The sequence below is a fragment of the Schistocerca cancellata genome, chromosome 5, assembly GCF_023864275.1.
Source record: "Schistocerca cancellata isolate TAMUIC-IGC-003103 chromosome 5, iqSchCanc2.1, whole genome shotgun sequence".
In the NCBI taxonomy this organism is placed as follows: domain Eukaryota; kingdom Metazoa; phylum Arthropoda; class Insecta; order Orthoptera; family Acrididae; genus Schistocerca; species Schistocerca cancellata.
The window spans coordinates 394,827,968-394,847,034 of NC_064630.1; the positions used below are offsets into that span (position 1 = coordinate 394,827,968).

Sequence of the window (19,067 nt, forward strand, 5' to 3'; positions counted from 1 at the left end):
CTGTTATTCCTTTTCCACATCCACGATAAATTTTACGTTGACATGGAGACTGTTCATGTGTCTCAGGAAGTTGCTGAGCTCTTCCTTAGCATAATGAAGGTATCATTGATGTATCTCACACCTTCAGTTGTGATGTCTTGCAGGAAAATGGAACTGATACTACTCCAGAGTGTCATTGAGTGGCGCTTCAGCAAACAAAGAACAATATCTAAGCTGACAAAGATGTTGTGTGGTCCAAGTTTTAGTTTCTGCAGCTTCTCAATGAAATGTCCTGAATCCTTTATGAATGTGACAGTCTTTCCCACATGTGACTGGGGCAGAAAAGCCAAGTGTTTTGCCAGTTCATATGTCAGTGAGCCGGGAGCACTAAAAATCAATCTTAATGGAACATCTTCAGTAATCCATGCAGCCGAGGTGGTATGACTTCTGTGTTGTGCATTTTCCTTCTTTGTTTACCATTTGAAGTGCCATTCAGTGACTCTCTGGAGTACACTGGTACTATTTTCCTGCAAGGCATCACCAAGCTATTTCATGCATGTCTCACCACGAGCTACTTCATGGGGAATGGCAACTTATATGAACAGCTGGAAGGCATCAGCATGGCTAGTCCACTTAGTCCAGCAGTGGCCAACTTCTTCATGGGACATTTCAAAGCACAGGCACTGGACTTGGCAACTTGTAAACTGAAGGTGTGGTACAGATACATTGATGGTGCTGTCGTTGCATGGGGCCATTGTGAGGAACAGCTCAGTGACTTCCTAAGACACGTGAACAGCCTCCATCTCAACATAAAACTTATGATGGAGGTAGAAAAGAACAAACAGTTATAATTTCTTGATGTGCTGGTAAGAGGGATGGTGAAAACCTGGGACAAAGTGTGTATAAAAACTGATGCACATGGACCGATACCTGTGTAAACTATCAAATCACCACCCAAGCCAGAAAAGAGGCATGATTAATATCTCGCAATGTGAGCAAGACAAATATGTGAGCTGCAGCACCTCATATGCGAGATTCAGCACCTGAAAATGTTCTGAGGAGCAATGGGTACTCCATCAGTCATATAAAAAGTGTCACAAATTAGACAATCAGCGAAGTGACACATCAGAAAAAGAAATGTTGGGTATGATCTTTCTGTAATAAATTCCCAGAGTGACAGACAGAATTGGCCCTATATTGTTCAAACATGGCACAAAGACTATTTATAAACTGACAAATAAGGTCAAAGTGTGTCTCAGATTGACAAAGGAGAAAAGGGACCCACTTGCAATGTCAGGTATATACTGCAGAAAAGTCTATGTCGGAATGACTGGACACTCAACCAACACCAGGATGACTGAACGTAAGGGGAATTGCAGGTTGGGGCAGGTTGAAAATGGCCATGGCAGAGCATGCACTGTGTGTCACCAACTACATACTAAAATTCACGGACACTGAAGTTCTTGCTGTAGAGAAGAGCTATCACACCCACTTGTTCAGAGACTCTTTCACCAAAAAAGAAGAAAACCTTAAAGTGAACAAATACTGGATGTCAAAGCTGCAGTGGCTGACCGTTGCAGGTAGCAAGGAGAAAACTGCAGTGGAAATCATCATGGAAAAGCCCTTGAATGTTGGTGTGCCATGTACATATAATCTGTGGCCATGAACTTAACTCCACTCCACCACCAGCAATGGAGGGTGAAGCTTTGAAGATGCCAGCAACTCTTGCTAGTGAAACATCAGAAAAATCTCAAACTCTGGGTGAAGAAGCCAAGGCAGATGTCAACAGGTGGTCATTAAAGCGTTAACACTTGAGTAAGATAAGTGACTGTTATATGATCAATCATACGGAGATCAAAATAAGCATGCGCACATTTGTTTTGAAGAAAATACCTGCTGCTCAACATATCTACCATAGGATGAGTGGTTGTGGTTGTGCTCCATGCAGGAGTTTGTTACTATATTAAATACTGCCTTTAAGTTTTCAGGACAAATTTGAGTCCACCATATTTTGTTATGCAATTATATTTTATCTAATAAAATGATTGTTGACTGAAAGAACTCCTCAAGCCTATCAACCGTATGCCCTGCTGTTACGTTTTGTTCCATTTTTAAAGTGTTATTTTACAGTTTTTGGAAGCCACAAATGCTTATGACTTTGTGCAACCAAATGTGTCCTCAAAAATGAAAAAAATTCCATTCCCACATCAAGGCATAAGTCAAAATCAATGCCTGCAGGCAGTCTGAATTAATATAAACATCCCAGTGATCTCCTGCCATAAATCTTTACATCACACACACACACACACACACACACACACGCACACACACAGACCGTCTGTACAGAAAATTTGGTCCCAGTGCTAAAATATGGCCACTGAACAGTGAAGGCATTAGTCAACTGAGCACTGGAGGAATTAGTAATGCCAAATTCTATGAAGATATTAGATGAGAACAAAATTGATTAGCGAACCAGAAAACTCATGAAGAAACTGAAAAGCAGCTTTAAGAGATAAAAATACCTGGATTTGATTTGCTACATATATTCAGAAAGATGTACTAACAGTTTGGTGAAAGCATTGGCTGCAAACTAGATGCTGAACTTCTGCACAGTATTGACACAGCTCATCGTATGCAGTGGAGTGAAACAGTTGATGCCTTAGACATCTGCACCTCAAGCAGAAAAGACTGGTGACTGCTGAGAAAACTTGGAGGTGCCAACCAGCCAGACTGCATGAAGGCTATAGAACCCCTAAAATTGAATCACATATAATTAAGGTTAAAAAGGAATTCAAGGCTCTAAAATTAGCCTGTAGTCCTGCGTCAGACAGCTTCAGAACATTCAGCAGTGAGGAAATAACGACAATTCTCAAAGAAATGAAAGCGGGGAAGACACCTGGTTTTGACAACATCCACTCAGAATTCCTAACCCACATTGGAAAGCACGTAAAAAACTGGTTGGCATTGTTCTTTACTGATATCCTCCAAACTGCAACATACCCCAAAATCATAGCCATCTTAAAACCAAATAACAAACTGCAAAAGTTACTGACCCATTGCTTTGTTTAGTACAGTACTTTTGGAAAGAATATTGTACAACAAAATTGACCGCAAAATTTTTCCAAAACCTATCTGCTGAATGGGCAGGATTTTGCCCATACCACATCTGCACCAACCAGAAGCTCTCATTGACAACTTTTATTGGAACAGGATTCCAAGACAAATAAAAGACTTCAACTATATTTATAGTTCTAACAGCAGCTAACAGCAGCTTATGATACTGTGTGGAGACAATGTGTTATATTCATAAAACAGGGAACCTCATCAATGCTGTGTTAAACAACAGAAGCTTCGAAGTTCTAATGGGTAATAAGATGAGCCCTCTAATGAAGCTTAATAATTGCCATCCACAAGGATCACTGCTAGCCCCCACTTCTGTTTTCCCCGTATATATAGTAGATATGCGTAAGACATCATCAAGGAAATGTGGGTATGCTGACAATTGGGCTCTTGCTGCGAACCACAAGGCAATGACCTGGGCATTACTGAATCTGTCTTACCTGAAGACCTACAAATTGTTGGCAAGTATTTCCATAACTAGAGGTTACAGCCAACTGCCACAAGTCAACATTATCTATGGGTCACTCTTGACAGGATACTCAGCTTCAAAGGGCACTTGCTGAAAATTGCTGCTAGGGTGAAGTCAAGAAATATCTTGCAGGAATTTTGTGCCACAACGAGGAAATCATCAGCTCCAACACCAAGAACACCTGCTCTTGAACTGGTGTACCCTGTGGCAATATACTGTGCCACAGTCTGGATCAACAGCCCATAAACCAGACTCATCGTTACGCAGCTCAACCAGACTATGTGTGTCATCACAGGAACAATCAGAATTGCTCCAACCTTCTGGCTACCTATTCTCACCCACATAGCTCCTTCATTTTTGTGCTGTGAAGTTGCTGTCAAGCGGAAGTCTACAAAAACAGCTGGTGACCTTTACCTCTCTGTACATGAGAACATTCTTGTACTAAGTAAAAACAGAATTCGCTACTGTTGCCCACCGCAACAAGGTGCAAAATCTCTGATGGACAGCAGGGCAACAACAGTGGATTGATGGCCAGAAATATGGCTGAATGATGCTATCCCAGAACAGCTAAAGATGCCCTGCATCTCAACCAGGCCACCAGGGTTTGAACAGCATCACAAGATCTGGTCTGAAGTCAACAGACAAGGACAAATAGTGTAAGGTATGCTGACTCAATGTACAAAGGGGGATTAACATCATCACTCAGCTGCGGCTGTAGTGCAGAATGACTTTTTGTTCAGCACACTATATGTTCGTGCCCAAATGGATCTTTTCCTGGCAGTTTGGAGGAGTTCCTGTTAGCAAGTAAGGCATCCATGTATGTTCAGCAGTTGGACATAAGCCTATGACCTTCTGTGCTTTGTAAATATCGTAAATTTAATCAACTTATAATCATGACTTTCTTTTCAATGTGTTAAATATCTATACAGGTATAGTTCACGAAAAACGTTTCCTTGCATGATGTCTTGCTAGCCATATGATAAATATAAACATCAAATACATTCCAACTAGCTAGGTGTTATCACAACTGCAGAGACAGTATTTTCTTAAGTGTGCTGTAATTGTGCAATTTATTTGGGCCTGCCCTGTTATTATCAAAATATTTTTCCATCTTAATGAACGATGATCTCACTGAGTATACCATCCTAAGCACACAGCAGCTATCACTAATAATTTCATAGACAGCATTATGTCATATGTTGATCTCATTCAAAATAAGCAGTTTCATCTGGTTTTCAATTATACACTTAAGTGGTCTTTGTAAGATTTTGTTATGTTAACTGCACCAATTTAAAACTTTTGAGAGACCCTATCTTGATATGGAGCCAGAGCAGCATAGCAGTGTATGGCTTTAGACTAGGATAGTTTCTCCAGTCTAAATTCCTTCACATAAGTATTATGAGAAGTTGCTATGCAGGGACATTAATATCATAAGTAGTATACCAAAGCCAACCTTTACAACTCCTGGGTTGAAAAGACAACTGGACTGGGGGCCAACTTCCATCTACCCACAAGAGATAACTATGTTTTGTAATTACACTTACCTAATATTTCAGTTCATTCAGACCTGATTTTCACTTTTCCACAGCTATTTGTCAGTTTTCTCTTATGCAGAGATGGCTGCTGTGGGAAACACTTCTCCATTTTGAAATTCAATAAAATACACTTCATTGGCACTGGTGGCCTTTGCCAATTTTTGTTTTTAAGAAATACTAATTGTCACAACTTACCTGAATGGAAGAATTCCTTCAAGTGATTGGGCAATTGTAGGTGGGCTAGCAAGGGCAAAGCCTTTGCCAAGTAGAGCAGAATTGCTATTGTAGACTTGCTGAGCAAATTCTTCCACTGACTCCAAATCTTCATTCATTTCTTCAACTGCAGTGAAATGACACGCCAACATGTATTACAGATAAAATACACCAGGAAGCAATTTAAAATAAAACAAAGACAACTCACCAGAAGTAGGAGGCAGAAGCAAATCTTTTTTCATAAGTGAAGCTGCACACATCCCACCTAGAAATGCAAGTTCTGTTTCAAGGTGTTTCAGGCCATCTCCTGGGATAACATGCCACTCATAACCAATTACTAGACAACGGAATCCATAGTAACAGGCTTTTTCATCTTTGACATAATCAGATGCTGTTTCCAAAGAAAATATAACTTCATTTCCTGTAAAGATGATGATTTTTATATTAAATTAATAATTGGAGATACAGTTTTTACGATAATTAGTCTCACAGCGCTTTTACACTCTTAATTTAGTGAAATGCATGAAGTTAGCATAAGTTGTTAGACAACTTAGGCAAGAAAAATGGTCACACTTATACTATTAGCATACAAGAAATATTGTAAAGGTTGGAAAAAACATTGGTAGTTGTATATATCATTTACAAAATCTTCTTTATTGCAAATTTCTTTCAGGGACCTAAACAGATCAAGAACATAGTTAAATGACTAATACATGACATATTTACCTGGAAGCACAATAGCTGTCTGTGGCCAATTTGCACTGCCTCTGCTGAATCTGTGGAGAATTGGCCAGTATGGAACTGGCGTTGTCTCATTGTCAGGTTCATCTCCGGAAGGGGAGAGGGGTGAAGTTATACAGCCCCTGCCAGGTAAGTGAGCTCCACCACTACCACCACCACCACCACCAATGCTAGGAATGAACAACTGTAGCGAATCCTCCACTTGTGCTGTACCACACTGTGGGTCAAATTCAATGCAGAGCCACTTCACGCACTCTGGAAATGACACTCTGCACAAAGAAAAAGGTAGTGCAATGACAATATGTAAGTGACTAAAACAGAAAAACAGCAGTTTTATCCAATGAATCATAACACTATTAAAACACAATACAATGACGTGTAAAATGAATAACAACAAATTACAATTTGGGGATTGAATCTGTATAACAACTAATCAAATGATTCTGACAGTGAGTTACAAAAGAATAAAATACATACTATCTATTTATTATTGCAACAGAAGTAGCACAACATGTTTTCCTGTACAGTAAGTCATTTACTACATATCAGCCTGTGCCTGTTCCTTGCTCTTGCTGTCACACACTTTCTTGTTTCACTTCCCATGCAACCTGATGATAAATAAATAATAATCGTTGAAGACTCTCGTGTCATCTTTCTTAAATTGAAACCATGGGCCAGACTGTATTTGTCATGTTTTACAGGTAATACTACATTAAATGAGAAATCCAGAAAGTTGTGGAGAACACCATAAAGGTACTATACGCTACTGCCTCCTTCTCATTTTTAAAAATGCATGGTACTGTAAAATGAATGTTTCATTCTGTAATTATAAACCAGATGTTGTTCTCCAAATAGTTAACTGCTATGGTTATTGTTTATTTATTCTATCGGAGAGACAAGAGAGCAGCAATAAAACTATTGGTGATTTACACATAGAAATAAACTGTCTGGCAGATTTCAGACACACATTAAAAAGCTAATTACAGTTATTTCTTCCAGCTTCTTCAATATTTTGAATCAGATCTTAAATAGAAGCAAACAGTCAACTGTACATAAGTTAATGACCATACTGTAGCCTAATGCTGCTGAATAAATGATGCATTCCCTATTACGGTTAATGCAAATTTACCTAGAACAACAAATTTTGTCATTGCAATTGGTCATAACTGCCAACCTAAACTTCAAATTTCATATTTAAGTATATTCTTAGCCATGTGATTACTTTCTTGTAAAGCTCCCGTAACCTTCTGCCGAACCAACAACCAATTGGTGGTATCTTGATGACTTTACACACATCAGTATCACAGTTTCTGCATGGCATATTTATCCACTTTTACTGAGTCAATTGTGTTTATTTCACAGTACAGTTCACTGCAGTACGGATGTCCAGGAGGAAGATGTCTGTATTGAGACTAACACATTCTCCTCTACACTGTTTCTCTCACAGTGGTGGTCTTCATTCAGTGTCAGCTGGAGAGACTCTGTGGGAGTTGATACAGAAAGATGATTCTGAAAGTTGGCAATTTAACTGAGTTTTTCATTATATTTGTCCATACGTCAGCCCTATTATTTTGGTTCCATACAGTAACACACAAACAGCAGGAAATACCTTTAATAATTACTTCGGAAACGTACGAAGAAGTCTAACAAGTACCATATAACTCCACCAACTAATGGTATAAATGGTTTAACAGAGAACACATGTCCATTAAATAATTCTTTTCACCTATTTCCAAATTCCCAGGCAAATATAAAAAGAGTCATAAACAGTTTGAAAAACAGTAAATCATGGAGATGTTCAGACGGCACTTCAAATAAAATAACTAAACTGTCACCTGCACTGGTCAACATCATTAACAAACCAGGGAATTATGAAAATTGCAAGAATACTGTCACTATATGAAAAGGGGAACCCATGGGAGCCTGATAATTACAGTCATGTGGCTATTGTACCCCTGATGTCAAAAATCTTTGAATGTGTATTATATAAAAGATTAATAAAGATTTTTTACAGCTCACATACTATCCAGAAGTCAATACAGGTTGTAGTAACATAAAACCAGTATCTCGGCAGCACAAGAACTTGTTCACTACGAGGTGAAACACTGGGAAGAATTGAAAACTGGGGTGTTTGGGACCCATCAAAAGCTTTTTATTCTAATGAATCGTAAGAGACTTATGCAAAATCTAAAATTCTATACGGTAGAGGCCTGCACATAAGCTGGTAAAAATCTTACTTGACACACAGATAACAGAAAGAAAAAAATAACAGATTAAAGACTTGGAGTACACCCAATGTGGTGTGTACACGGGCCACTAGGGCCACTGCTCTTCTTACTGTACATTAATGACCTTCCTGAGAATATAAATGGAGAAAGTCTTCCGAAGTAAGAGTGATTTCAGGTATGCCGCAGGGGAGTGTCGTAGGACCGTTGCTATTCACAATATACATAAATGACCTTGTGGATAACATCGGAAGTTCACTGAGGCTTTTTGCAGATGATGCTGTGGTATATCGAGAGGCTGTAACAATGGAAAATTGTACTGAAATGCAGGAGGATCTGCAACAAACTGACGCATGGTGCAGGGAATGGCTATTGAATCTCAATGTAGACAAGTGTAATGTGCTGTGAATACATAGAAAAAAAGATCCTTTATCATTTAGCTACTGTATGGCAGGTCAGCAATTGGAAGCAGTTAATTCCATAACTTATCTGGGAGTAGGCATCAGGAGTGATTTAAAATGGAATGATCATATAAAGTTGATCGTCGGTAAAGCAAATACCAGACTGAGATTCATTGGAAGAATCCTAAGGAAATGCAATCCAAAAACAAAGAAAGTAGGTTACAGTACACTTGTTCGCCCACTGCTTGAATATTGATCACCAGTGTGGGATCCATACCAGATAGGGTTGATAGAAGAGATAGAGAAGATCCAACGGAGAGCAGCGCGCTTCGTTACAGGATCATTTAGTAATCACGAAAGTGTTACGGAGATGATAGATAAACTCCAGTGGAAGACTTTGCAGGAGAGACACTCAGTAGCTCTGTACGGGCTTTTGTTGAAGTTTCGAGAACATACCTTCACCGAGGAGTCAAGCAGTATATGCCTCCCTCCTACGAATATCTCGTGAAGAAACCATGAGGATAAAATCAGAGAGATTAGAGCCCACACAGAGGCATACCAACAATCTTTCTTTCCACGAACAATACGAGACTGAAATAGAAGGGAGAACAGATAGAGGTACTCAAAGTACCCTCCGCCACACACCGTCAGGTGAATTGTGGAGTATGGATGTAGATGGAGATCTATGCTTTTTTCCCCTGATAAAAATATTTTGAACAAAGGAAAAGTCTGGATTAAGTTGCTCAAAGAAGTGAAACAATTTGAATTCAGTTACATAAAAAACAATATGAAAAGGATAGATTGCTATGACCATGTATTCCACTGGTCTGCAGAATGGGTACATAATATTTTGCATAATCATTTGGACATCAGGAAGCTATCCGCAAGATGGGCTCCGCAATTGCTCGATGACCCATTCATTCGAGATGCCCACAGCACTAGCAATCTCACGCACCTTAACTTTTCTGTCATCCATCACCATATCATGGATTTTATCAATGATTTCTGGAGTTGTAACCTCCACAGGTTGTCCAGAACATCAGCATCACTTGTGCCCATGTGGCCACTCTGAAAATTTTGAAACCACTTATAAACTGTTCTAATTGAAGGTGCAGGGTCACTGTAATGTTTATCAAGCTTCTCTTTAGTCTCCTGAGGCATTTTACCTTTCATAAAGTAATGTTTAATCACCACACGAAATTCTTTTTCATCCATTTTTTGACAATCACTTGACTTCCTTGATTCACATGAATGCCAAACACAAAGGAATAGACCAACACGGCTGAAATTTGGTGTGCGTTCTTTCAAAAGATGCTACTAGCTAAACATGATGTCGATACATGGCGGTGGTGCCATCTCTCGGACTTTGCACAGACTTTTCAAACGCCCCTTGTATTGCTGGTTGCTAAGTTTGATGTGGACTGAGATAATAATATAGTTATCCTTGAGATGGATGTTAACATCAAGTAAGGTGGTGAAGTTCTGGAGGAATGTGAATAGGGTGTCCTCACATTCAGTCCAGATCACATGGATTGCTATCAGGTAAGGGGTTTGGGATTCTGGCTGATTAGGAAAGATTCCTCTAGATGCCTTTGAATGAGTTGGCATAGGATGGTGCCATGCAAGTGCCCATTGCTGTATCACAGATTTGTTTGTAAGTGATGCCTTCAAAGGAGAAGTAATTGTGGTTGAGTATATAGTTGGTCATGGTAACCAAGAAGGAAATTGTAGGTTTTGATCCAGTCACATATTGAAAGGTACTGTTCTATAGCAGTAAGGCCACTGGGCATTGTGGATGTTAGTGTAGATGGAAGTGTCATCAACAGTGAAGAGCAGGGTGCTGGGTGGTAAAGGAACAGGAATAGTGGAAAGTCATATCCTTCATTATTGTAACCCCTAGCCTCAAACTTCGCTAGTTCCTGTCCTCCACCCCCTTACCTGCTCCCACACCAGCAGTAACCACACATCATATTCCACCAACACACATAATAGTCTTTTCCCCTTCTCTTCATCTCACCTCTCCTCTTACCCTCCCCCAGCACAGCATTCAAGCTATGCAGCTAAAACACCCTTAGAATTCACTTAGAATGCTAAATCTTGATTTGTTTTATTCAGAAAACTCCAAATAAAAGAACTCAGAAATCATTTATTTTGTTAGTTTCATCGTTCTAGCTCAATGTAAGAAGCCAAATGAGTTACAGACCAAAATTCAAACAGCTAAACATTTTAAAAGCAACAAATAAATAAATGAAACAAGAAAATATAGGAAACCAACAGCAATATTCAACGAAACTAGTTGTTATGACAGAAGTGTAACACACATGGAAATGCGCCTATACAACTGCCTTCCAGTTTTTATCACCCACGTAGAAAAAACTGTCTTTACATGCATGAATATGTTGGAAGAGAGAATCCATTGAAAACAAAGTGTGAAAACAAGCAAATTAAGATTTAACTGAAATTTAAATTTTATAAACAGTGGATGTATTTTACAGAAAATAAACATAATTAGTGAAAATAAATGTTTGGTGCAGAAGTCACACATTTATTATTCTGTATTTAGTTATGTATATATATGAATCAGTGCTAAAGTACCATAAATATACAAAATTATACAATGGCCCTATCACTAATGAAAAAAAAAAGGATGGTTGGTAAACAGATTATTGATGTTCATGTTGAGCATTGAGATGATGAAATGATGACTAAGTGGGTTCCATTAATTTGTTTTATTACACTCTGAAAATCTGTTCACCACACCAGGCTATTTGGAGCTAACTAAAGAAAATGAAGATAATCTTTTAAGGATAGGAATCCACCTCACTCATTCTTCCTTCCCAGCCCCTACCCTCACTCACTCTCTATTTTCATGAGTCACATATAATGATGCCAGTTCTAGTGTTTGAAACAAATAAGGTACTGGAATAATTAGAGTTAGAAACATGAACTTCAGATGCACCACTCTTACCTGTAATTGGATACAGTAGCTGGTTTGTAGGGATGCTCACTTTCAACCCAAGCGTAATGGTGTGACGTTGTATTAATAGATGAAGAAGGACAATAACCTTGTGAATCAGGGCCTGTGCTTTCTATAGAACCAGTTGAATGGTGCATACCAGAACTCATTAGATTAAGTGCTGAGACATGAGGCAACAGTTCTTGGATAAGACTCAACACTTGAACAGCACTCTGAAAAAAGTACAACAGCAAACAACAGTGAGGTACTGCTAACACTACGCAATATGATGATGTGTTTACTTAGATCCTAGACACAAAATTTAAAAATAATGACAACCAATTACAAATGCATCTGGAAGGCAGGAAACAATATAGCAAAGAATCAAAATCTTAATCTTATGAAAATATTAGTTAGTCAATTACAAGTTGTTCAAAAGAATGAGCCATGCAGGAGTTCAGAAAACTAGTACACTTAACACCACAATATTACATAGCATAAATAATAGAGCTAAAGTTATGAAGAGCATCGACATAAAACAGTTTTTTGATTTGCGCTAGGCACACATGGATGAGGATGTAATTGGAATATTACACACAACTGTTATTTTTATAAGACTATCCCAAGAAGACACAACATATTTTCTGGAAAAGGTGTATGTTTCTGCTGTCTACAAGCACCCAGCAGCAGTAACAAAATGGCACGAGTTTGCTTGTAGCCTGTGTAGTGTAATGGTCAAGGTACTGGCCTTTATGTTCTATTGACGCCTAGAAAAAGGGAAAATCCAGGATGGAACAATGACAGTATTATGAAAAGGATAGGTTGTTACTCACCATGTAGCAGAGATGCTGAGTCACAGATTGGCACAGCAAAAAGGCTTCTAAATATTTAAGTTTTCGGCCAGAAGACCTTCTTCTGGAATGGAAAACATATACACACACATTCACACCACAGCTAACACACACATGACCACTGTCTCTGGCTGCTAGGGCCAGACTGCCTCAACATCTCCGCTACGGTACATGATGAGTAAGAATCTTCCTTGTCAAAGTACTGTCAAGGGCTAGAACATGGTTATTTTTTTCCTATAGGGGAGACATTCTTAAAGACTGAGGCTTGAGTTTCTGTGATGAACCTTTACTATACGCCATGTAACACAGTTGTTGTTTTTTGTGTTATCCATTTCAATATGTGGTAGCTAATTTTCCAGTCACTGTGAACATGTTTCTGGTAGCCAGTTAGTGCAACTTCCACATGAACGCTCTCTCCTCCAGAATCGTGGAATCGTATTAATTCTGAATACTGATTATAGACGAATACACATCAACAGTTGTAATCTTCTTTAGGAAAACTTTTTATTTGCCACATTGCAAGTATGGATATTTATATTTAAAGACCATCTTCTACAACACAGACAATGTCATGCAATTATGATATATTCATCAGTTAGTTTTGTTTGTTATAGTATCAGAGCAACTATCACATGCCTCCATAATGAGGCAGAGTCATACGTGCCAGATGACCCATCTACTGTCTAGGCAAGGAAATTAATTACAGAGAACTGACAGAATATTCATTGTAGTTGGAAGATTATAGTTAACAGATGTTTGGGATGATTAAATGTTATATGAATATGAAAATGGTTCTATTGATGATTCAGTGAAGTTCCATTAATCACCAATATATGTGAAAATTGCAGCAGCCAGAAAGAGGGGCATACATGAATCTACAGTCAGGAACACACAGAACAGTGTACTGGCAATAAATGATTCAGACTGCAGAAGATACGACATACATAGGCCCAGCAGAGTCCTCTTAGGTTACCACAAACAACTAGTTTAATCAGTCAAGAACCATCAAAAAAGGTGCAATGACATTTAAACTTGTACAGAGCATGCTGTTATGGCACTGATGTGAATTTTGCACAGAGCATAATTTAATCAGTGCTAACATTTGGTTTAAGAATGATGTAAGAAGGTTTTATAGGTGGAAGTTGATTATATAAATGGGATGTTGAACTAGATTTCAAGCTGTAAGGTATTTTCAGAGGCAGATGTGGACTCTGATCACAATTTATTGGTTATGAGTTGCAGAGCAAACTGAAGAAATTGCTAAAAAGATGTAATAAATTAAAGTGATGGGACCTAGATAAATTGACAGAACTATAGGTTGTTTAGAGTTTCAAAGGGAGTATTAGGCAACAATTGACTGAAACAAGGGAAGGGAACACAAATAAGATAAAAAGGTAGCTTTCAGATAAAATAGCAAAGGTAGAGAAAGATTAAATAAGGAAAAAATGTAAGGCCTAGTAGAAATTCTTGGCTAACACAGGCTATATTGAATTTAACTGACGAAGGGAGAGAATTTTAAAAAAATGCAGCAAATCAGTAAATCAGAAGGGAATACAGATGTCTGAAAACTGAGACTGACAAAAAATGCAAAATGGCTAAGAGGGGGTGGCTAGAGGACACATGCAAAGTTTAAAAGTGTGCATAACTAGGAAAAAGATTGATGCCACCTAAAGGAAAGTAATAGAGGCCTTTGAAGAGAAGATAAGCACCTGTGTGAATATCAAGAGTCCAGATGGCAAGCAAGTGCTAAGCAAAGAAGGGAAAGCTGAAAGACAGAAGGAATACATAGAAAGACTATACAAGGAAAATGAACTTGAAGGCAATATTACAGAAAGAGAAGTGGAAGTAGATGAAGGATGGGAAATATGATAAAGTGAGAATAATTTGACACAGCACTGAAAGGCGTAAGTCAAAACACCCCCCCCCCTCGAGTAGATGACATACCCTCAGCATTATTGAGATCCTTAGGAGACTATTCCAGCTGTTGTGCAAAGTCTATGAGACAGCTGAGAAGGGAGTGAAACAGGGCTGTAGCCAATCCCCATTTGGCAAGCAGTAAAGGAGAAATTTGGAGAGTGAATTAAATTTCAGGAAGAAGAAATAAAGACTTTGGGGTTTGCTGATGACAATGTAATTCTGTCAGAGACAGAAAAAGACATGGAAGAAGAGTAGCTGAACAGAATGGATAGTGTCTTGAAAAAAGGTTGTAAGATGAACATCATCAACAAAAGTAAAACCAAGGTAACTGAATATAGTAAAATTTAATCCAACAATGTTGAGAGGATTAGATTATGAAATGAGACAGTAAACATAGTAGATGAGGTTTGCTATTTGGGCAACAAAAAACTGGTGATGGATGTTAAATTCAGACTGACTATAGCAAGAAAACCGTTTATGAAAAACATGAATCTGTTAACACTGAACACAGATTTAAGTTTTAGGAAGTCTTTCTTGCCCGCATCTCGTGGTCGTGCGGTAGCTTTCTCGCTTCCCACGCCCGGGTTCCCGGGTTCGATTCCCAGCGGGGTCAGGGATTTTCTCTGCCTCGTGATGGCTGGGTGTTGTGTGCTGTCCTTAGGTTAGTTAGGTTTAAGTAGTTCTAAGTTCTAGGGGACTGATGACCATAGATGTTAAGTCCCATAGTGCTCAGAGCCATTTGAACCATTTGAAGTCTTTCTGAAGGTTTATGTCTGGAGTGTAGCATTGTATGAAAATGAAATATGGATGACAAGCAGTGCAACCAAAGTGCAAAAAATGTGTTGCTACATAAGAATGCTGAAGATTTGATGGTTATATCTAGTAGCTAACAAGGAGGTACTGAATTGAGGGGGAAAAAGGAGGGGGGTACAGCTTGATTTCAAGCAGCAATTGGCTGATATGAGACACCTTGAAGCATCAAGGAATCATCATCAATATGTTAATGGAGGGTAATAAAAGAAGTACAAATTGCTGAGGGAGACCATGAGACAGCAGCCACAAATGGATGTAGGTTGCAGTAGTTATTCAGAAATGAAGGAACTGTCACAGCATAGGAACACACAGAGAGTTGCATCAAAGCACTCTATGTACTGATGTCCACTGCAACAATAACAACCAATTTGTACATATGCTGTAACAGAACATACTGCTTTGTCAACAATGTTCATTCAATCGGGTGGGGGAGGGGGAGCAATGAAATGAGTGTGGACTTGTTTATGTTGATGGTTTGTCACCACCTTCTGTGAGCTGAACTGGACATGCATGCCACTGGACGGGCTTTCATTGCTATGGGCATGTCAACAGCACTGTTGACATGCCAAGTATCAAAGTGGTATGTTCTTGGAAGAGTCCTGCTACACTATTTCCTACAGTCATGATCATATTTGTGTCATAATCTAGTGGCCTTCATTATACAGAAGCATAGTGGTCAAATGCCAAGTGTGTTGGTTTGAAGCACCAATGGACACAATATGCAGTCACATCTTCTATACTTTGGGGGCAATCTGAACACTATTTGAGGGAGATAGTGGAGCCCAAAACACAGTTCCTCCTTCAAGCAACTCCATATGCCCTATTTCAGCAGGAAAATGCACGGCCGTATGTGATAAAAAATGTAGAATCCTTCTTTGAAGAATGATGGGAGTCAGTGCCGTATACTTTCCTAGTTTGTCACCAACTGAGCTTTCTAGGATATAGCTAGTTCACAATTACTTAATCATAGTTCTTCAGTAACCACATGTATAGTTTTATGGACTCATATAAAATCCTGGAGAAAGTGCACGAGACTGACATATTCAGGTTTTCTTCGGTTTCATGCCTGAATATTTAAAAATTCTTATTGCAACACATGGTGTCTTTACACCACACTGAATGTTAAGTCAGAGATTACATACAGTTCAGCAATCTTGACCATGCATGTGCTGTCATGTACTCAGTTTGTGATATAAATTTCATTTCTGTCATACATATTCTTCTTGGTACATTGCTTAAAAGAAGCAACTCAGTTTGTAGGAATAAACCATATTACATTTGGTTATCGTTTAAAGTCTAGTCTGATAATGTTTGAGTCCCTTTCAGAAAGGAATTTGGTAATGTATGGGAGTACTGGACTCACTAGACAGTACAGAATGAATTATATTGTGAGTGGCCACTCATAAATTTATTCAGTTTAAAAATAAATTAAACAGAAAATGATTTCACTTGCAAATTTGATTTTCATTGAGGTCACTTTGCACGTGGCAACAATCCTGACACAATTACAACTTCAAGTAATCTTGAGATCTGTTTAAGGATTTTGCTCTCATGACTTCCACATGAACTTTGACGCGAGTTCTGGCAGTGTCAGTGGTGTAGGAAGCTAAACAACAAAGTATCGCTGTTTTTGTGGGTGATAAGTGTGCATAAGGGGAGGGTATGAATCCAGTTGCAGCTAACAGTAGTACCAGTAAGCTGATGGCAACTATCAGGCACCCACCAGATTTTATGGTTGCAATCATTTTGTAATACATGTATGCTGATGTGTGGCTGTGAGACACATGGCTGACGGCAACTTCTCTCTGTTACTTGTCTGATAGACCTGCAAGTTCTTCTTTGTGATGAGGCCTACACTACAATATTACAGAAGTAAATGAAAAACTTGTATTGGGAGGTTGTCAAGTTTTGTTTTTGGTATTCTCTGGCTAAGGATTCATAAGGTCTTTTCATGATTCACTTGCGAGTAAAAGTCTGTGATCTCAATCAAAGTAGTCACTTGGAATTATTTTAAAGCTTAATGTAATCAACAGTCTTCCAGGCTTTGTGGTCTATCATAAGTCATGGCTCTGTTCCACTTCTGACATCCCAGCTGCAGGGGGTATTTTTTATTGCTCCATTTCTTCTAAACATGTGGAAGGATGAATGGTAGCTAAGAAATGATATTTGAAGGAGATAGTTATTAAATAAATCACTTTTCAAATTTTGAATCCATCAGGAGATACGGCAGAAGACATTTCTAAAGGAGTTTCAATGATTACTGCACATACTGTCAAGTGACTTAAAGAGGGTTGGTAATGTTCATGAAGCAAACACAGTGCAGCATAATATGCTGTATTTTGGAGAGTTTGGGGGATGCATGGAATCAGAAAGACACCAAAAAAGAGAGGGACTGGAATTGTTGTAACTAGGATTTATGGAAAGAGTAAAGCAAATACATGTCACAGTTCTCAGTAGCAAGAGACCATTCTTGCTGAAATATACGGAAAAGATAAATATGAATTGGGCAGAAATCTCAAGAAAGCAGTTTGTGACCCATAAGCATTAATCTAGAAGGCTGTTGTTGACCATTACTAGACTGACAGATATAGGTTGAAATCACATATATAGAAAGCTGATGGAAAAATGTACTGAGTTTGTCAGTAGTAACGAGTGGAAAAGGAATAATAATGTTTTCTATCATATCAAAATGTAAGTTACTTGGAACAGTTGGCTTACAAGTCAAAGTGTCTACAAAATAAATTTCACAATGTAAATGATGTGAAAATGAGTTTCTCTGTGATACTTTATCTGAAGGACTTTTTTCTCTGTTTCAGTATAGATTATAAGATTTGCCTCTGGATGCATAATGCAAGGCAGAGACAGCATCAAAGAGTTTCCATCTGAATCAAAGAGTTTCCATCTGAAGCCCATACAGTCCAGTATCTGTATGCCAACCAGGCAAATTCATTGTGAGCACTGAGGCAATCATCCCACCGACGCACTAGATTGAAGATATCCATTTCGTAAAACACTGTGTCCTGCGCATGAAGTAGCCCATAACTGTCTGCTGCTTGTTCTCATCTGACAGGAATAATCAACCTTTAAGGCCTTTTTTAAAGGATTGTGTAGTATCAACATTCGATACCACACTTGTTAGGGGTTGCAGTTATAGACAGTGGGCCGTACTAGTATTGCTGCACCTGTGAGTCGAGACTAGCGCCACTAGTGCCGCTCTGCATCTTGCAACAAGTCTCTAGCATGCGCTCAACCACTCTTGCTTGGGACGTCAAGTAGGAAAGTAGTATAGCCTTCAGCTGCTAGGAAGCAACCTCCAACAAGGCACTTAGTTAAAGTATGGGCTATGTGATGCCTCTATAACTCTCTGGCGGCCGGGGTGGCCGAGCGGTTCTAGGCGCTACAGTCTGGAGCCGCGTGACCGCTACGGTCGCAGGTTCGAATGCTGCTTCGGGCGTGGATGTGTGTGATGTCCTTAGGTTAGTCAGGTTTAAGTAGTTCTAAGTTCTAGGGGATTGATGACCTCAGAAGTTAAGTCCCATAGTGCTCAGAGCCATTTGAACCAGCCATTTGTAAATATATTCCTCCTGACTATGAAGACTCCTGTACCACCAGTTAAGTACAATATATTATTTTTTGCCAACAACTTCTAATTATTTTAGTTGTTGCAGACCCAGACCATGCAGCCAGCACCTTATCGACTTCACTGACAAACCTGCTGTATATGTCAACAAGAGATTTGTATGTTTCTATTTAGCATTGGCCACCAGTCATTCACATTGGTGATGATTCGTTCTTCGTCATCATAACAGATTGAAGGCATGACAAGTGCATGGGGAGAGATCAGGAC

At 38.9% G+C, this 19,067-nt stretch overlaps 1 protein-coding gene across 1 annotated transcript in view; it reads right to left on the reverse strand.

Moving 5' to 3' along the window:
* Window positions 1–2,604: 2,604 nt before the first annotated feature.
* The window catches only part of LOC126188563 (E3 ubiquitin-protein ligase MYCBP2-like), a 215,363-nt gene continuing 198,900 nt past the window's right edge, over window positions 2,605–19,067 (reverse strand). The window contains exons 32-36 of the mRNA XM_049930164.1: window positions 11,652–11,872; window positions 6,043–6,326; window positions 5,525–5,737; window positions 5,299–5,443; window positions 2,605–2,731 (exon numbers count right to left, since the gene is read on the reverse strand). Coding sequence (XP_049786121.1) covers window positions 2,605–2,731; window positions 5,299–5,443; window positions 5,525–5,737; window positions 6,043–6,326; window positions 11,652–11,872 — 990 coding nt within the window. The remainder of the gene's footprint in view (window positions 2,732–5,298; window positions 5,444–5,524; window positions 5,738–6,042; window positions 6,327–11,651; window positions 11,873–19,067) is intronic.